The sequence below is a fragment of the Mya arenaria genome, chromosome 2 (genome assembly GCF_026914265.1).
Source record: "Mya arenaria isolate MELC-2E11 chromosome 2, ASM2691426v1".
NCBI classification, from domain to species: domain Eukaryota; kingdom Metazoa; phylum Mollusca; class Bivalvia; order Myida; family Myidae; genus Mya; species Mya arenaria.
Window position 1 is genome coordinate 52,899,390 of NC_069123.1, and position 18,328 is coordinate 52,917,717.

The window sequence follows — 18,328 nt, forward strand, 5'->3', positions numbered from 1 at the left end:
TAACTATTTAACAATTTTAGTCGTTTTAAATGAGAAACAATTCTCGTGCATAAATGGCATTTGCTGGAATCGGCGCTAGTTCCAGGCCATCGGGACACTTTAAGATCAAGTAAGTTCTGTATTTTCAACTACATGTATTTTGATAAAGTTTCACTGAATAAAAAAAAATAAGTCTGCTTTGTATATAAAAGCATTTTGTATCAAGTATACATGCTGCATCAAATGAAAAAAACAACAACTAGAAACGCCACAATGTGACGAATACCAGGCTGTCGACATTCCAGCAAAGAGAGGATTAGGACAAGTTGAATAAGTGATGGATAAGAATACAGACGCAGAATGGAAACTCGAAAAGGTTTAAATGCTTTTCTATGTTAAAACGTGAGCAGCTTAGTGCAATCATAACAGCCTGTCTGTAAATTGAAGACCTAAAATACAAGAAGTTCTTCGTTTGATGACCTTGACCTTTATTGAACATACATGCATGAATGCTGCTGGTGACACATTCGCTTCATGGCGAAATGTGCGCTCAAGTTATTTTGAATTCCATATTAATAAATTGAATGACAAAGTACCAGTCTTGACAATAAAAAATACAAGGATTTTTGAGTCATGACCTTGATCTTGAACCTAAGAACATGAGTGTAGTAATGGTGAACCTTTGTACCAATGCATGGCCAAGTTACAGCTCGGAACAGCCAATATACAAGGAATTTCATTAATGACCATAAAGTGTGAACTTGACCTTTGTCCTTTAAACAATGGCCTAACATTTGTGCCATAAGTATTTCATATTATTTTTATGCAAATTACAACATTGACAAGCCAGTATTCAAGATGTTTTGACAAGTGACCTTTAAGTGCAACATTGACCAACCTTGACGTTTTACCTACATGCATGGGTTTTCGACGAGACACATTGTCTCGTCGTTGTTAACATGCTGTATGTTTAAATCTCCTTATGCATGACTTAGCCAGGACTCGCCAAAATACAGGGCATTTGGACAAATGACCTTTAATTGTGACCATGCCTTATAATGTACAAGCTTGGATTTGTGTACATTCAAACTGTCTAAATATCAAGACCGTGTGTGCCAAGTTATTAATACCTAAATACATGGCAAAGAAACAGACCGGAATACGAATTGTTGACGACTCCTGGTCGCCCGCCGACATACACCAACCACATAAATTAGGATTGCCTTTGTAGAGCCTAGTATTTTTTTTTAATACAATTCCTTGTTACAGGGTAGACAATTTACATGTTGACGAAGATTCGGCGTGTGGCTGCTTGAAGTTGTCCCCATCGCGACGGAGTGTGGCGAGGGCCTCTCGCATGAAGATGCTGAGGGAGCGGATACGGCAGTTCAGCATCTGGTACTCGGAGACGGAGGAGGAGCGCGAGAATTACCGCTTCAAGCTCCGAAAACAGCGACAGGAGCTCAAACTGCAGCTGGTCACCACCCGGGCGCTACGGTTTCTACGCTGGTTATACGGGGTCGCCTGGATTCTCGCCATAGTCGGTGGGCTCTTTGTGTTATGCAGCTCAATTAAAGTCATTGGTGGTATAACGCCATTTTATAAAAAACAGAAACTGTACAGAGGGCTTGGAGTATGCTTCTTAGCTTTAGGGATGATAATACTGCTTGTTGCCACTGGTGTAAAGCATAAGCTGCGTACTAGAGAAAATAAGCCGCGGGGGACTTTTTACATTGTGGAGAAAAATAAAAGAACAAAACCTGTACTGGAACAAATGAGCTCTTTCGAATCTGAAGATTCTGGAAACGTTGAAGATATGGAAATAAAAACCACCTCCCCGGAGAGGCAATCTCGCAAGCGATACATGTATCAATTAGACGGTGAACACGAGTCCAGTCTTGCGTCTGCACCTCCATTTGATGATCCAGTGTCAAGGAACACGTTTGACGCAGCAACTGATACAACAGACAACCGGGACGAGAGAGCAAGACAAAGTCGCAGAGCCTGGGCAAAGTCTAGATGGATGAGGGAAGAATGGCGCAGTTCCAGGGAGACGGAGGACTGTGTAAACGTGATTATGCCAGAACAATGACAGGGAGCGTTTAAGTCATCACCGGGTGTCCACGCCTGGCTACATTCCGTTCAAAAGTTAAATGGAGTATAACGGAATGGGTGTGGCAGCACCCGGGTACCCGGCTAGACGCTTCGTTGGCATGTTTACAATTTGACGTTGAGCGTACGGAGGTCATCTAACACAATTTCTTACATTTAACTGCATTAAGCTTGCAGAATAATTATAGAGCATTAACAGATTTTTAATCTTTTGGCTCAAATCAACATTGATTAAGCTCTATTGCAGATCCTGGCGGGGTATAAGCACATGCTCAGTCTTGCTAACATGTAGTTAGTTTAATAAACATACGTACTTTATGAATAAGATATACATGTACCTATTTTTTTCCAAGTTAATTACATTTGAATAAAAAAGTCAAAGAAAACGCTGACGCTAAACAGTAATACATGTACGCCCGTGTGTCTCGGTTAAAGAGCATTTATTTAAGAGTATATATGCAGAGTCCTGAGTCTTGCTAAACACGTGAAATAGCCATACAAGAGTAAGGGAATTGTCTATGATAGTTTATGCCCATTTCTTTTAGCTCGATTGTAGTGAAAGCAGATTTCTTATAAATCATTAGCTGACTCAATCATTCTCGAGGCCGTTTCATGGGTAGAAACCAGTACCCGTGTCTATTAGGAGGTCACGAGAAAGTGCCCCTGGTGGAAATTATGTTTATGTACTGTCTTTTATGTATATGACGTGTACGAGTATGTAGGCTTATTGTTTTTGCAGCTTACACTCGTCAATGCATGTATATATTGCTAACAAGAGCTGTCACAGGAACGGTTCAAATGCCTCTGAAAGGCCTCGATGAATAAATTGCCATTAGCATGTGGGCCTGTATAAACAGATAGCCTTTGGTATCTAACATATTTTAATGACGACCTTGACCCACTCACGTCAAAATCAATAGGGAGTATGTGCTGATCATGACCAACCTTCTTACAAAGTTTGGGATCCCTGGGCCCCAGCATTTTGCAGTTATTTATCGGAGACGGATTTCCAGCTCAAGGTCACCGCGACCTTTCACCCATCACTCTCAAATACGGTTAGTCTCCATCTGCTATTCATGACCAACCAACCAAGTTTCAGACCCTGGGCCCCAACCTTCTTCAGTTATTTACCGAAACGTATTTTAAGCTCAAGGTCACCACGACATTGACCTTTGGCCCGCTGACCTGAAAATCGCATACCAAGTTTGAGGTTCCTGTGCCCTGGCGTTCTTCAGTTATTGATCAGAAACGGATTTTTAACTCAATGTCACCACAACCTTGATCACTGACCTCAAAATCGTTAGGGTTCATCTGATGTTCATAACCAACAAGCAAACCAAGTCTCAGTTCCCTGAGCCCGATTTTCTTCAGTAATCGATCGGAAACGGATTTTCAGCTCAAATGATGTCACCACAACCTTGACCTTGGACAACTTAATAGATGGGGTGTTGGTCATGAACATCCTGTTGACCAAGTTTGAGGTCACTTGGCATTGTCGTTTTTCAGTTATTGATTGGAAACGGCGAGGACGTACTACAGCACCATAAGCTTAATCTTTGACACACTGACCTCGAAATTGATAGGGTACACCATCCGACCTAACTGGGTTGAGGTCAGTGGGCCTCGAGTTCTTCAGCTATTGATCGAAATCCGCGGGAAAGAACTGATGCACCACGACCTTGACTATGGTACCACTTACCTCAAAATATATAGGGTGTATCTGCTGCTCATGACCAATCAGCCTACCAATTTATTGATCAGAAACTGCGATGATATCAAAAGTTTAATCATCACGATATGTCAATTCATCGCGTTGACGTACATTCTACATCCATATTACTTGAACAAAATCCCTGTAATTGTACAAGGGGAAAGTGAAATGATTATAAGCCATGTGACATGTTAACAAGGCCATCTACCAAAACGCCTTACTGTACAAGTACTTTGCAACAGGCCAATTTATGCTACATGTGGTCATGGTGTTACCATTTAGACCGTCGGCCATATATAAAAAGCAAATGAATACCATGAAAATATCTGTTATTCTATACTTAATGGGTGGAGCATTTTAATTCATTGTCAGTATGTGTGGTCGTATAATGTCCATAAACAATTTGTAAATAAATGGGGTGAAACAAAATATAAATTATTATATAACAATATTCTATATGGCAATATGGATAAATCTATGTTAAATAATGATTTTATTTCAATACAACTTAAATCCCTGCCAAATATGTTAAATTCAAGTCAATTGAAGTTATTAAATATGTCAATTTAAGTTTACGTTTCCTAATATGTAACATTTGGCATTGGCTCAAAACTGGTCAGATTGAATTTAACGGTGTATTTTAATATCAAAATATAATGTAACTTATAGTACAAAATATGCCGAGGCAATCAGATAAATTAAACTTTAATAAAATTATGGATCAATGAAAATAACTTATTTATATAAGTCATAAGCAAATCTGAACAAGTTATATCACATGTTTCCATTCACAAATAAGAGTAAACGAGAATAATTCTTACAAAAAATTGTCATTAAATGTATAGCAATTTGTGCCTATAAACTACTTTATTTTCATATAAGCAAACCTAAAATCACAACAAAGAGATATATAACATCTAATAAGTAATAATGAATTATGTAGATATAAAATTTGAATAAAAATTGCGACAATATGTAAGGTCTCGTATTATGCAATTATATAAAAACTATGAAAAACAATACAAGTCAAATAATTTGAAATATTTCAAGTATCAATGCAGTTGTATTCAATAATGCCATGGAAGAAGCCTGTGTCAATGGATCATGCACACCAAAATTTTATGCCCGGATTGCCTGTATATCAGTCTTCCAACCCAGTTATCATCCGCACCATCTTCAGGGCTGTCGCTCCATTGTCTGAAGGAACCTGAAGAAAAAAGTATACAAAATGTACATACTAATTTTTAGAGGAGAAAGATTATAAGTATCTTCCATGGCTGAGAGTGTAAGATAGGTTCGTTCTGACCCGAGCGTAGGGTGTTTTGCGAAAATGAGGTTTACCGAGTTTCCGCAAAACACACTGTGCGAGGGTCGGGATGAACCTATCTTACACAAGCGGCTATGGTAGATGCTTTTTCTCTCACTTCAGTTAAACAAAATTAAGTAAAAATATATTTTTTGCTGGAACTCTTTTGTGCTTAGTTAAAATAATTGCATATGGATATGCGATAATTCGTGGTTGTCATGGATATGCGCACAGTGATTCAGATTATTTAAATAGTCAAACCGGTCTTTAAATAGTTCTAAGGAGAGTGTCAAAAGCATTATTTCTTGAAAGGTGCGTGAAAACTGTTTTATGGTGACATTTGAAGCGAGAAATAATTAATTAGAATTCTAAATATTGCCACAAGACAAGGTTTCCATGATGCTACATATGACAGTCTTCAACAAGGGAGGTAATTACAATGTCGTGACCATTAAAAAGGAGTTCCATATGGGCATTTTATCTTCGCCCGTGGGCAAGATAAGAATTTCTGGCATGGTTAAATTATTGGATCTACTTATCTGAGGTGGGAGAAATACTTGTCTTGTACTAAGTAACCAATGTTAGTGTGACTCAGACCATGCTGAACAAGTATGCGATACATAACGAAGTATATGACATAGAAACACAATGTTTGAGCATTTTAGAAAAAGTAGTTTAGAATAGGTATTTAAACTTTCATGATTATATTGAAGAGCAAATCAAGTTGAATATTGTGTGCATCATGAAATAGAATGGTCAATAAATCTGTTATTTTTAACAAACATTTATGATTTGACTGTTTCTAGAAGCAGTTTTTTTAACCATTTTGGGAATGGGACATAGGCCTTTCTGGGGAAAAATGCGTTACTTTGACTAAAATGGGGAATTCCAACTTTGCCCATAAATGAATGCAAAAATTCTTTGAAAAAGACAGAATACACCAATTATTTAATTAGTTGGGGCGTTCAATTTTTTGTATTAAAATATTTTCTTTTTTATTATTTTTAAGTTTATCTTATTTTTTTTAGCTCAATAGTGACAACAGCTGAAAGGTTATAGAATCACAATTGTTTCCGTTGCCTGCGTAGAACCAAGAACTAGTAGCCATTTTAGGAGGCCATGAGAAGGTGCACCAGGTGGGGATCAAACCCTCAACCTCTTGGGTAGGAGGCAGTCACCTATACAACTAGACCACTCTCACCCTAAATAATATTTTGGGACTTTATTTTTCAGTGTAGGGAAAAGTATATGCTTAAGCACTGGGAATGGGACCAAATTTTGGGCTCAAAATGGTCAGAAAAAAACAACTGTACAAATAATGATTCACTGCTATTCACTTCAACTTTATTATCTAACAAGATAATTATCTATCCCTCACATAGAACTGCCAATCAAATTTTCATCAAATGTTTTACCATATGGCCTGCATCCAGTATCCAATAGAAGGAGAAGTTATCCACAGTCTTCACGAAACCGGAGGTAAGATGTGACACCGGGTCCAGTATTGGTTTCCTGCTGGCTTCTCGGTACTTGTCAGCTATGGACAATGTGTACACCCATTGCTCTGTGCCTACAGATAAACAAAAACTAAACTATAGTAGAATACCCTGGTACACACAAGATTCAATCTTACTTCCTTTTTTGGTATAAATTATGACGCTAAATAGGATTTTTACAAACATCCTGCATATTTACCTACTTTGTCGCTTTGGCATCAAATATATAATTAAAAGTACATATTCCATGTTCCAATTATGCAATCGACTGTCACCAAAGCTTTCACATTTTTGTGACAACAGTGCCGAAAGGCTTAAATTAAATGTTAATGCAAAAACCTATCGCATATACAGTACAGTGAGGACAAACTATACGGTGGGGCAGTAACACTCTGCTGTCACATTTTGTGTCTTCAGCCCAAAAGAGCTACTTAATTTTTTTTATATATATTGAATCCAAGTCCACTTGCATTTGTTTGTCCAGAGTGACAATGTGACTCGTGATACTCTCCATTAGTTTAATAGTTAAGCATATTTGTATCAGGGTCTGTGTAATATCAATTCAAATGCGGCCAGTTAGTGGATACACAAAGTCTTTATTATCAATGTTATTATCAATGTGTTCCGGGTTGGACACATTTGAGTCTGTTTGGAGGAAACCAAGCTAGGCCTGTTGGTGCTCCAGCTTCTCCAACAGCTTAAGACTGAATACTTAACTTACGTAGGCCGTCTTACATAATGTCCATGAGTATGAATAGTCTAATATTAAAATGAAATGCTCCAGAAGAGGTAGAATATGTAACTTTAAATCAAATGAGACAAGACTTTCAACATTTTTTTGCAGAAATATTAAAACTCTCTGTACAATAAAGATTTCTAACATTTAGAGAGGTAATACTTGAATCAAAAATTGATTCACAGTGAACACTTAAGAAAGTGTGATTATCACAGAGTTTGAACTAAATAGTTAATGGTGTATCAAGGTCAAGCAGTGAATGCCAACTCTTGTCCTGTTTTTCTAAGTTGGCCAAGAGGCATGACAGCAAAATGATTATATTGAGCATTGCTACATTTACTTAATTAAATTATCATTGGTAGCATGTGTACCTAGTTGATGTGAGGATAAGGAACAATTTTGAGCTATGGTTATAACTGTATGCAAATCACTGCCAACAACATAGATATATGACAAGACATTAACTTTAACACTTTGACAAACCATACAAACTTCTTAAGGCCTCTTAAGTCAAAACTTAAATTATTTTCTTACTCCATGGCCAGTTAGAATATATATTAGAAATATATCTTCTTGTTTTCTTGAAGAGAAAGACATACCTATAGTATCAACAATGAGATCTAGCTGTCCTGAGTATACAACCACTTTAAGGTTCGTGTTCTGTATGAGATCATCAACTGGAACAAGCATAGAATCATTCATTTAAACAGATAGAAGACAAACATGTAATATGACTATTAAAAAGAAAAGTTTAAGAACAGGACAGGCCCAGATATCACAAAAATACTCATATCTCTATCTTAATTTCAACTCATGTCCCCTCATAACAACGTAAATGTTTTTACTGTATAAAAGCTCTTTCTCTCATAGAATATAATAATTGAAAACTTGTTCAAGAATCCAAAGAAAAAATATTCTACAGCCAAAAATGTCATTGAGTAGAAGTCCATTTTTTCAACATTTGCTCAAGTATATTCTTTGCTCTAAAACTTTGTTTTCTTTCAAATAATGACAAAAGGTTTTATAAACATATCTATTCGTAAATACGTTTTTAAATTAATTACAAACAAACAGGATTTTGATAATACTATGGATTTATGTGGTAAAATACCGGTATGTTAAAATTGAGATTAAGATTTGACTTGAGTATTTGTGATATAAGGGCCACATACACATACTTTTTGGAAATAATGCAGAGTGAATTATAATCTTTTGACATGCAGACTATTCTCATCTTTTGACATACAGACTAAGTTCAAAGATTGGCAATATTCGATTGAAGTGACTAAAGGGAGACCAACAAAAGTGTGCAACTCTATAAAACAGACATGTACTAAGGCCTTATATTGAGGTTGAGGACAGTCTTGTAAATGCTACTGTGCATTAAACTGTTTTGCAAAACATTATAGAGTGAAGGAGAATGTGAGCATAATACAGAGTGTTTGTGGGTACAATACACAGAGTGTTTGTGGGTACAATACACAGAGTGTTTGTGGGTATAATAGACAGTGTGTTTGTGGGTACATTACAGAGTGTTTGTGAGTACATTACTGAGTATTTGTAGGTACAATACAGAGTGTAAGTGAGTGCATTACAGAGTGTAAGTGGACACAATACAGTGTTCATGAGTGCATTTAAGAGTGTTTGTGAGTACAATACAAAGTGTCTGTGAGTACATTATAGAGTATTTGTGAGAACGTTACTGAGTATTTCTGAGTACAATACAGTGTGTAGGTGAGTACATTACAAAGTGTTTGTGAGTACAATACAGAGTGTAAATGAGCAGATTACAGAGGGTTTGTGAGTACAATACAGAGTGTTTGTGAGCACAATACAGTGTGTAAGTGAGTACATTACAGAGTGTTTATGAGTACAATACAGAGAGTTTGTGAGTACATTACAGAGGGTTTGTGAATACAATACAGAGTGTCTGTGGGTACATTACAGAGTGTTTGTGGGTACATTACAGATTGTTTGTGAGTACAATACAGATTGTTTGTGAGTACAATACAGAGTGTTTGTGAGTACATTACAGAGTGTTTGTGAGTACAGTGGAAACTCACTAAACCGGACAAGGTCCGGACTGGGCAAAATTTCCGGTTTAGTGAGGATTCCGGTTTAGTGAGGATTCGATGTACGGCGTAAGTTTACTCAAAATATTAACTGAGTTAACCTTTAAAGGCTTGTGTCCTCTAGGGACAGTTCAATTCTCCAACGTTTAGAAGGAGGTTGAGACACGATTAAGCACTTGCAAAAGTGATAAGCATAATTTAACATTTCTGCGTTTGTATAATCATCTTTTTTTCCAAGTCTTAAAATAAAACAACTCGCGTAATTAAATGCTTGTTTAGTATATTTGATAGTTTAATTAACGCACCGCTCTAATTTGATTCAATCATAGAAGTCTAGATAAAACAACCCTCCAAAATGATCACTAAATAACCGTTTCTAGTTCTTTATTTTCTGCAACAAACAAATCAATGTTTCAATCAATTTTCTTTTCACACGTTTGATTATCGCGCGACAGTCAATCCACAGCACAATCATCATTATCGATTATCGAGTTAACACAACATCACAGGTGTAATATTTAACGACGCACCGGCTGTCAAAACAAAGTGACACGCGATTAGCGAATTCCTAATACACAAAATTATTTTGACATGTTTGAACAAATAAACGTCCGGTTTTGTGAGGTAAAATTACGTTGACAACTAACAAATTTTCTTGATTTTTTGTCCAGTATCTGGAAATCCGGGTTCCGGTTTTGTAGGGATTTTTTACATTGAAAATAGAAGGGGAAAACCGGGACTCTGATAAAAGTCCAGTATCCCGAGGATTCCGGTTTTGTAGAGATCTGGTTTAGTGAGTTTCCACTGTACATTACAGAGTGTTTGTGAGTACATTACAGTGGGTTTGTGAATACAATACAGAGTGTTTGTGAGTACATTACAGAGTGTTTGTGAGTGCATTACAGAGTGTTTGTGGGTACATTACAGAGTGTTTGTGGGTACATTACAGAGTGTTTGTGAGTACAATACAGAGTGTTTGTGAGTACATTACAGAGTGTTTGTGGGTACATTACAGAGTGTTTGTGAGTACAATACAGATTGTTTGTGAGTACATTACAGATTGTTTGTGAGTACATTATCGAGTATTTGTGAGTATGTTACTGAGTATTTTTAGTAAAATACAGAGTGTTTGTGAGTACATTACAGATTGTTTGTGAGTACATTACAGAGGATTTGTGAATACAATACAGAGTGTCTGTGGGTACAATACAGAGTGTTTGTGGGTACATTACAGAGTGTTTATGAGTACAATACAGATTATTTGTGAGTACATTATCGAGTATTTGTGAGTACGTTACTGAGTATTTTTAGTACAATACAGAGTGTTTGTGAGTACATTACAGATTGTTTGTGAGTACAATACAGAGTGTAAGTGAGCACATAACAGTGTTTGTGAGTGTTTGTGAGTACATTATAGAGTATTTGTGAGAACGTTACTGAGTATTTTTGAGTACAATTCAGTGTGTAAGTGAGTACATTACAGAGTTTTTTGTGAGTACAATACAGAGGGTTTGTGAGTACAATACAGAGTGTTTGTGAGTACAATACAGAGTGTTTGTGAGTACATTACAGATTGTTTGTGAGTACATTATCGAGTATTTGTGAGTACGTTACTGAGTATTTTTAGTACAATACAGAGTGTTTGTGAGTACATTACAGAGTGTTTGTGAGTACAATACAGAGTGTAAGTGAGCACATTACAGAGTGTTTGTGAGTAAATTACAGATTGTTTGTGAGTAGATTATTGAGTATTTGTGAGTACGTTACTGAGTACTTTTGAGTACAATACAGTGTGTAAGTGAGTACATTACAGAGTTTTTTGTGAGTACATTACAGATTGTTTGTGAGTACATTATCGAGTATTTGTGAGTACGTTACTGAGTATTTTTAGTACAATACAGAGTGTTTGTGAGTAAATTACAGATTGTTTGTGAGTAGATTATTGAGTATTTGTGAGTACGTTACTGAGTACTTTTGAGTACAATACAGTGTGTAAGTTAGCACATTACAGAGTGTTTGTGAGTACATTACTTGGTGTTTGTGATTACATTACATAGTGTTTGCGAGTACATTACAAAGTGATTGTGAGTACATTACATAGTGTTCCTGAGTGCCTTACATAGTGTTTGTGAGTACATTACATGGAGTTTGTGAGTACATTACAAAGTGTTTATCAGTACATTACATGGTGTTTGTGAGTACATTACATGGTGTTTGTGAGTACATTACATGGTGTTTGTGAGTACATTACATGGTGTTTATGAGTACATTACATGGTGTTTGTGAGTACAATACATGGTGTTTGTGAGTTCATTACTTGGTGTTTGTGATTACATTACATAGTGTTTGTGAGTACATAACATGGTGTTTGTGAGTACATTACATAGTGTTCCTGAGTGCCTTACATACTGTTTGTGGGTACATTACATGGTGTTCGTGAGTTCATTACATGGTGATCGTGAGTGCATTACATGGTGTTCGTGGGTGCATTTCATGGTGTTCGTGAGTGCATTACATGGTGTTCGTGGGTGCATTACATGGTGTTCGTAAGTGCATTACATAGTGTTCCTGAGTACTTTACATAGTTTTTGTAGGTACATTACATGGTGTTTGTGAGTACATTACGTAGTGTATGTGAGAACATTACAGAGTGTTTGTGAGTATATTACGTAGTGTTCGTGAGTGCCTTACATACTGTTTGTGGGTACATTATATAGTGTTTGTGAGAAAATTACAGAGTGTTTGTGAGTACATTACATAGTGTTTGTTGGTATATAACATAGTGTTCGTGAGTACATTGCAGAGTGTTTGTGAGTATATTACATAGTGTTTGTGAGTACATTGCATAGTGTTTGTGAGTACATTATATAGTGTTCCTGAGTGCCTTACAGATTGTTTGTGGGTTCATTACATGGAGTTTGTGGGTACATTAAATAGTGTTTGTGAGTACATTACATAGTGTTTGTGGGTACATTACATAGTATTTTTTTGGTATATAACATAGTGTTCGTGAGTGCATTACAGTGTTTGTGGGTACATTACAACAATACAGAGTGTATGTGTGAGTACAATACAGCATATTTAAATGCAATACAGAATGTTTGTGAGTACACCAAAGAGTTTGTGAGTACCATAGAGAGATTTTATGTATGTAACAGAGTATTTTTGAGTACAATATAGTGTTCATGAATATAAAAATGTGTTTTTAAGAACAATAAAGAGTGTTTGTGTATACCTATGTCGACAACTGGCTTCATGAAGTCCTCAGACTGGGTTTCAAACACTTCATTTGACTGGCCTGCAATATACATTTTAAACAAATAAATAATTGAAAAAATATCTGTTACCACGTTTACATACCTAGATATAGCCTTATTTTATACAATTACTCATTCATTTATCTGTCCTTTTTTTTCACTTGAGAGCAAAAATACTGTCTTGCTATGCCCTACCCTGTGCTAGCTGATCAGTTAAGTGATAACCATTGTTGACTTTATGTAGCAGTACTGTAGGATCTATACACATACCTCCCCATTTGACTTGTTTTGGAATGATTCCAAGTTTCTCCCTGATTTCATTGTTCATCAGGTCATCCAAGCTCTCTGCATGGAGTTTTGACAGCAGCCAATCACCAATGGAATTTCCTACAAGTAAATATATTACATCAATGCAGGCAATATTTCTCACACATATACATGTCATTTTCTTTAAAACGTTACACAGTTATATTCATATCAACTGAAATGCATACATAATACTGGGAAAAGAGACTTTTAAACTAACAGTTTAAAATAAGACAGTATTGTTATCTGTTTTTTAAATTCGAAGCTACAAAATCATACTGCATGAACATCTATTTAATAATGAAAACACAAATGTAAGACAGATTGTTGATGTTCTGCAAAACGTTTAGGGTCAATTTAACTTAACTACTACAAGTATAGTATCTGTCCTGTACCAGTGAACCTGGATGATGATTCCTGCTGGCCCCACTTGAGGATGTTATAGAAGTTGACCCCGTTAGTCTGAAGGTCAACTACTGTCTGGGTTGAGCCCCACGCTCCCGTTGCTTCAGACCACTGACCTGGGTCAGGCACATGCAACAGGTTAGCTCATATAGTTATCCATAATAACAATTGTTTACAATGATTGATGTAAGGAAGACTTCAGCCAAGACAATTTTAATCTTAAATATATAGTTTCAAGTTATGCAAAATTAATTAAAATTAAAGCTGCTTTATCAACAAAAAATAATAGGAGTGAATAATAACTTGTTTGTTAGAATTTATACTTTATGTAGTAATTACATTAACACTTTGAATTAAAGTGACACTCTTATTCAAAATCAATTCATACACATGTATAACAAACATAAATTTTGAGTGATAAACCTTCAACAACTTACTAAATAATGCATTTATGGAAAATATTAATTACTGATAACAATATCATAACCGTGTATTTAATAGCTGAAAACGCAAAAATATTAAATGATTGGTAAATGCTAAAAGATTTACTGCGATCAAATATCATCTCATAAGGTAGAAATACCATGTTTTCTGCACTTTTCTATCAAATTAAACTCAATATACTTCATAAGCACTTTTGTTTTTCGACATGTGTTCATCCTTTTTTGTATATTAAAACAATTGTATTAAATGTGTTAAATCTATTTAGGAGTACAGTAAAACTGCGTTCGCTTGAGGTCGCCGGGACCGAGCCTTAACCTTGAGGGAACCGATGTTTCGAACGACCCGATTTTAAATTATCCAGTCTGTTATGAAAAATATTTCAGTGTATATCAAGTATGAAGTAGTCTGTTTACTAAGACACCGATTATGTGTTGCGTTGTGGAAATCGCTCATATGTTCAAAGGCTGTCGTTTACTATATGTATACTAAATATAAAATGTAAAAGAAATATCAATTAATCAATAAATCATTTTTTTTTACAAAATGGCCATATTGCAAAGCAAAGTGACAAAAAGGAATTCTTTTCAGAGATTCAGATGTTGGATCGATATGGTAGTGTTTATTCATATTTTTATTTCTCATTTACATTTCTCACAATTAACTTCTCGTCATTAACTTCTCAAATGCCCATATCAACTAATATCGGTCATGCGTTAACAGTGTTAAACAGTTTTTCACACCTTATCAATTACCTTTCAACTGTCATTGCATTTTTTACAACTTGCGAAAATTTTAATACCTAGCAATTGTTTGTTAATTTTGAAACACTCGTTCGGGAAAAAGTTAGAAATTATGACCTCGAGGGAGCCATAAGGTTTTGTGCATGATTTGTGTACTTGGGACCGAGAATATTACTAGACTCCTCGACATAATTAGGTTTCCATGCAGCGTAGGTATATTTTATATGAAAATATAAGGAAAAAAGTTCGGGACCAAGCTCCGACCTCGAGGGAACGCCGGTTCTCGAACGACCGCTTGTTCGAACGACCGCAGTTTTACTGTAATAGTCCATCTTTAATAAGAAGACATGGCTGAATCTGAGTATGGTGTTTACCAGCTGCAATGTCCTGGAGAACTTTCTTCACAGAGTCATTTATGGCCTTGTAACCTGCTTGGTCAACCAGGGACTAGAAGAACAAGATTATTGCATGACATGTGATGATAATACAGTAACAGAGAGAGAAGGTAAGGAACAAGAGTACAATTTGAAGTAATGATGGTTCCCTGACAAAATTCTAGTTTGTAATTAAGTAAAGCCAACTCATTCTGAAATCTTCAACGAAGCAGGTTATAAGTATCCCCTTTAAATGTTCAACGTTATGAGAAAAGACTATTTTCTGAAAAACAATTTTACAAAGAAAAAATTACAAATAAAATTACATTTGTGTAGAGGTATGGGGCCCAGGTAGCAGTGGAGTCTGCAGGAGAGATCCAGGAATCTCCCATTGCCAGGCCCTTGAAGTTACAGCTGATGTTGCCAGCCTGAATATTCTGTAAATATGGCAATACATACAATTAAGTCAAAATGTGAACAGCCTCCAGGAAATTTGAACCTTTATTACCTGCATATTATCAAGCTGTATGGATGGAGGAGAAATCCATTTTTTTTCAGAAGAAATTACAGTTGGCTAAACTTTAAAGGCTTCAGATTATTTGGTTTAAAGTACAGCACTTAATACTAAATTGCTAGAATCAGATAATGTCGGAAGTTTCATACAAATGGTTATTTATGTATAAGATCTTAAATGAATATCAGTTCTAGCTAACATATGTATCATTTAAATACTACAGCCATATTTTCTGAGATAGCAATAGACTACTAATTGCCTCAAAATCACCTTATAAAGGGCCTGACTGATAGCTGCTGTCATCTTCCCACCATAGGATTCAGAGAAAATATAGAATGGCACTTCCTGGAACTGTGGTGATTTTTCCATGAAGAAAGTCTTGAGAACAACCATCATGTCAGCTGTGATACCAGCAACATCGTGAGTGAAGTACTCCTTACTGTCAGCATATGAGTAACCCGTCCCTACAGGGTTGTCAACGAACAACAGGCTAGCAGCTTGCAGCTGGAGTAAAACAATTAAGTGTTCTTTTTTTTCATTTTGTTAATATTCAGTTCTCTAAAGCATAAGGTAGGTGATGAGTGTATGAATAAAAGATGAATACTTAGTGTAATACGAGAACAAAATATTTAATTCATATGACAAATGATGTCTAGTGATATATTATAATGATATCTAAGGGTATTGAATGTCTCCTTTAAAACATAAGTGGTTTTCTTATGCATACAAGAACAACTAAATGTATCCCAATCTTCTCCAAACCTACCCATGTAGTATTTCTTGGGTTCTGTTGCACATCAAGAGGCCCTATCTCCTCAAAGTTTCCAAAACCGGTACCAGATCCACCAGGACCTCCCTGTAAAGGAATTACATGTATATATATATAAGTTACACTGTACCCATTTGCTCATATTAACAATACAACTCAACAAATATTTAATTAAAGTCTATATATTATGTACAAAGTATAATAAAAAGTTACAGGACAATTCATAAAAGTGAATTTTAATTTTTCAGAATTTCAATTTAATAATACCACTTTATATTTTGACACTTACCTTCTAAAAATATGTTTTAACATCATTTATAGACATAAATTAAACAGAAGGAGGCAATGTGTGTACGACATATCTACTACTACTACGGTGAGATCAATAATTTCAGTTAAATATTATGTTAGTGTTTTAAATGAAATTAAAAGTTTTGCTTGCAAAATCAGATAAACTATCTTTAAAGTGAAAAAAACACACCTTTACTTTCAAAATAGATATTATTACTAAACAGAAATATTGATTTGAAAAATATGCAGTACAATAAAATCATTATTAAGATGGGGCCAATGGTCTTAATGGCTTCTGGATAAGCTAGCCTAACCAATCCGATTTTACCAATGGTACAATTAGTCATGCATTTTAAATAATTAAAAAAATCAGCTAAACTGCAAAGACAGTCTTTTGAAATACAGTTGTATAATAAAGCTTAGCACAACAGTTTATTATGCACAGAAAGATTAGGAAGTATCTATCATAAGACGAAAAATAATATAATGTTTCATGATGTAATTTCTGACCTGAAGCCACATTATAAGGGGTGCCTGCTGGATACCCCCAGGTGCTGTGGTGTGATAGAGCCAGTAAAACATATGAGCCCCCTTTCTCACATCCACATAACTCCACTCCTGCTTTGGCTCTGCCCATCCCCGTGGTCTGAACTTCAACGGTCCTTTCAGTCAAAGGCAGAACTATTTTTTAATCACAATTAATTACTAGTAATTGTCCAAGAAGCTCTTTATGAAAAGGTCTGAAATGCTTTGAAGAAATGAACATATGAACAACCTATAATCAGGGGTTGATCTGGAACAGGACAGGATTTGACTTAATAAACAGTTTATATTCGGTTGCGCAACTTAATTAATAATGGTTCTTTTTGTTGTGAATGTATGCGTATTTTAAACCCCTTTCCCGCTCGTAATAATTGTCTTTAAAATTAAGTTTTTTCAAAACGGATCACTTACCTTTGTAAATGGCACTTGAAAGACCACTAGCTACAACGGTAAGACCTAGAATGGTCAATATTTTATGGAGCTGAAACATAACTTTACCAACTTTTGACCGACTGAAAAATATCACATGATAATCACGTGACGCATGGTTATGCGAAAACTCGGCTCCTGTAAACAGTTCAGTTTATAGTGATTTCAGTTTATATTTGAATTATATAAACTGGGACCAATAATCCTACTCCCAAATTATAAGTATTTGATTGTTATGCAATTTATATTTCTAAACAAAAGATAGTATATTTTGTATGAAAACTGAAATTAACGGCGCACAGCTAACATCGACATTAAAAAAAGCAACAGGTCCCCGGCACGTATCAAGGCACGAGCCGGACATTACACTTGCTGTTAATCACGGGGTCCCTAGACTTACCGAAATACGATTATTTACCGAAAGACGGATAAAATTACCGAAACGCATGAAAGTTACCGAAAGACGCCTTCTAATGCATTTATTTTTAAATAATCTTGTATATATAATGATGTAGCCAAAAATTATAAAAAAAATATATTTAGAAATAATGACTTTATTGACAAAAGAATTCCCTTTTTTAGTCAAATAGAGTTATCTCCCGTCGTCAACCGAAATACGATTTATGGATATGGTTAAACTGAAGTAAACATGATAGAAATTTACCAAAAGACGCTTACTATTGTATTTATTTTTAATATTCATATATATTTGATGATTTTACACATTGTAGCCAAAAAATAGAAAATAATATCTAGAAATAATGAGTTTTTTGACAAAAGAATTTCCTTTATTTAGCCAATAAGAGTATTCTCCTGTTCTCAACCGATTTATTGATATGTTTAA

At 35.4% G+C, this 18,328-nt stretch overlaps 2 protein-coding genes across 2 annotated transcripts; one reads left to right on the plus strand and one right to left on the minus strand.

Moving 5' to 3' along the window:
- On the plus strand, positions 1–2,477 carry LOC128225255 (uncharacterized). The gene is made up of 2 exons (XM_052935359.1): positions 1–109; positions 1,249–2,477. The coding sequence occupies exons 1-2, from the start codon at positions 54–56 to the stop codon at positions 2,069–2,071; spliced, it is 879 nt and encodes a 292-aa protein (XP_052791319.1). The 5' UTR covers positions 1–53; the 3' UTR covers positions 2,072–2,477.
- A 1,384-nt stretch (positions 2,478–3,861) lies between these two features.
- Positions 3,862–17,600, minus strand: LOC128243863 (retinoid-inducible serine carboxypeptidase-like). Its single transcript, XM_052961845.1, has 12 exons — positions 17,467–17,600; positions 17,023–17,174; positions 16,219–16,308; positions 15,723–15,956; positions 15,265–15,375; positions 14,939–15,011; positions 13,371–13,496; positions 12,940–13,056; positions 12,648–12,710; positions 7,940–8,017; positions 6,524–6,678; positions 3,862–5,009 (listed from the first exon to the last, which is right to left on the minus strand). The coding sequence occupies exons 1-12, from the start codon at positions 17,543–17,545 to the stop codon at positions 4,944–4,946; spliced, it is 1,344 nt and encodes a 447-aa protein (XP_052817805.1). The 5' UTR covers positions 17,546–17,600; the 3' UTR covers positions 3,862–4,943.
- Between the last annotated feature and the right edge of the window lie 728 nt (positions 17,601–18,328).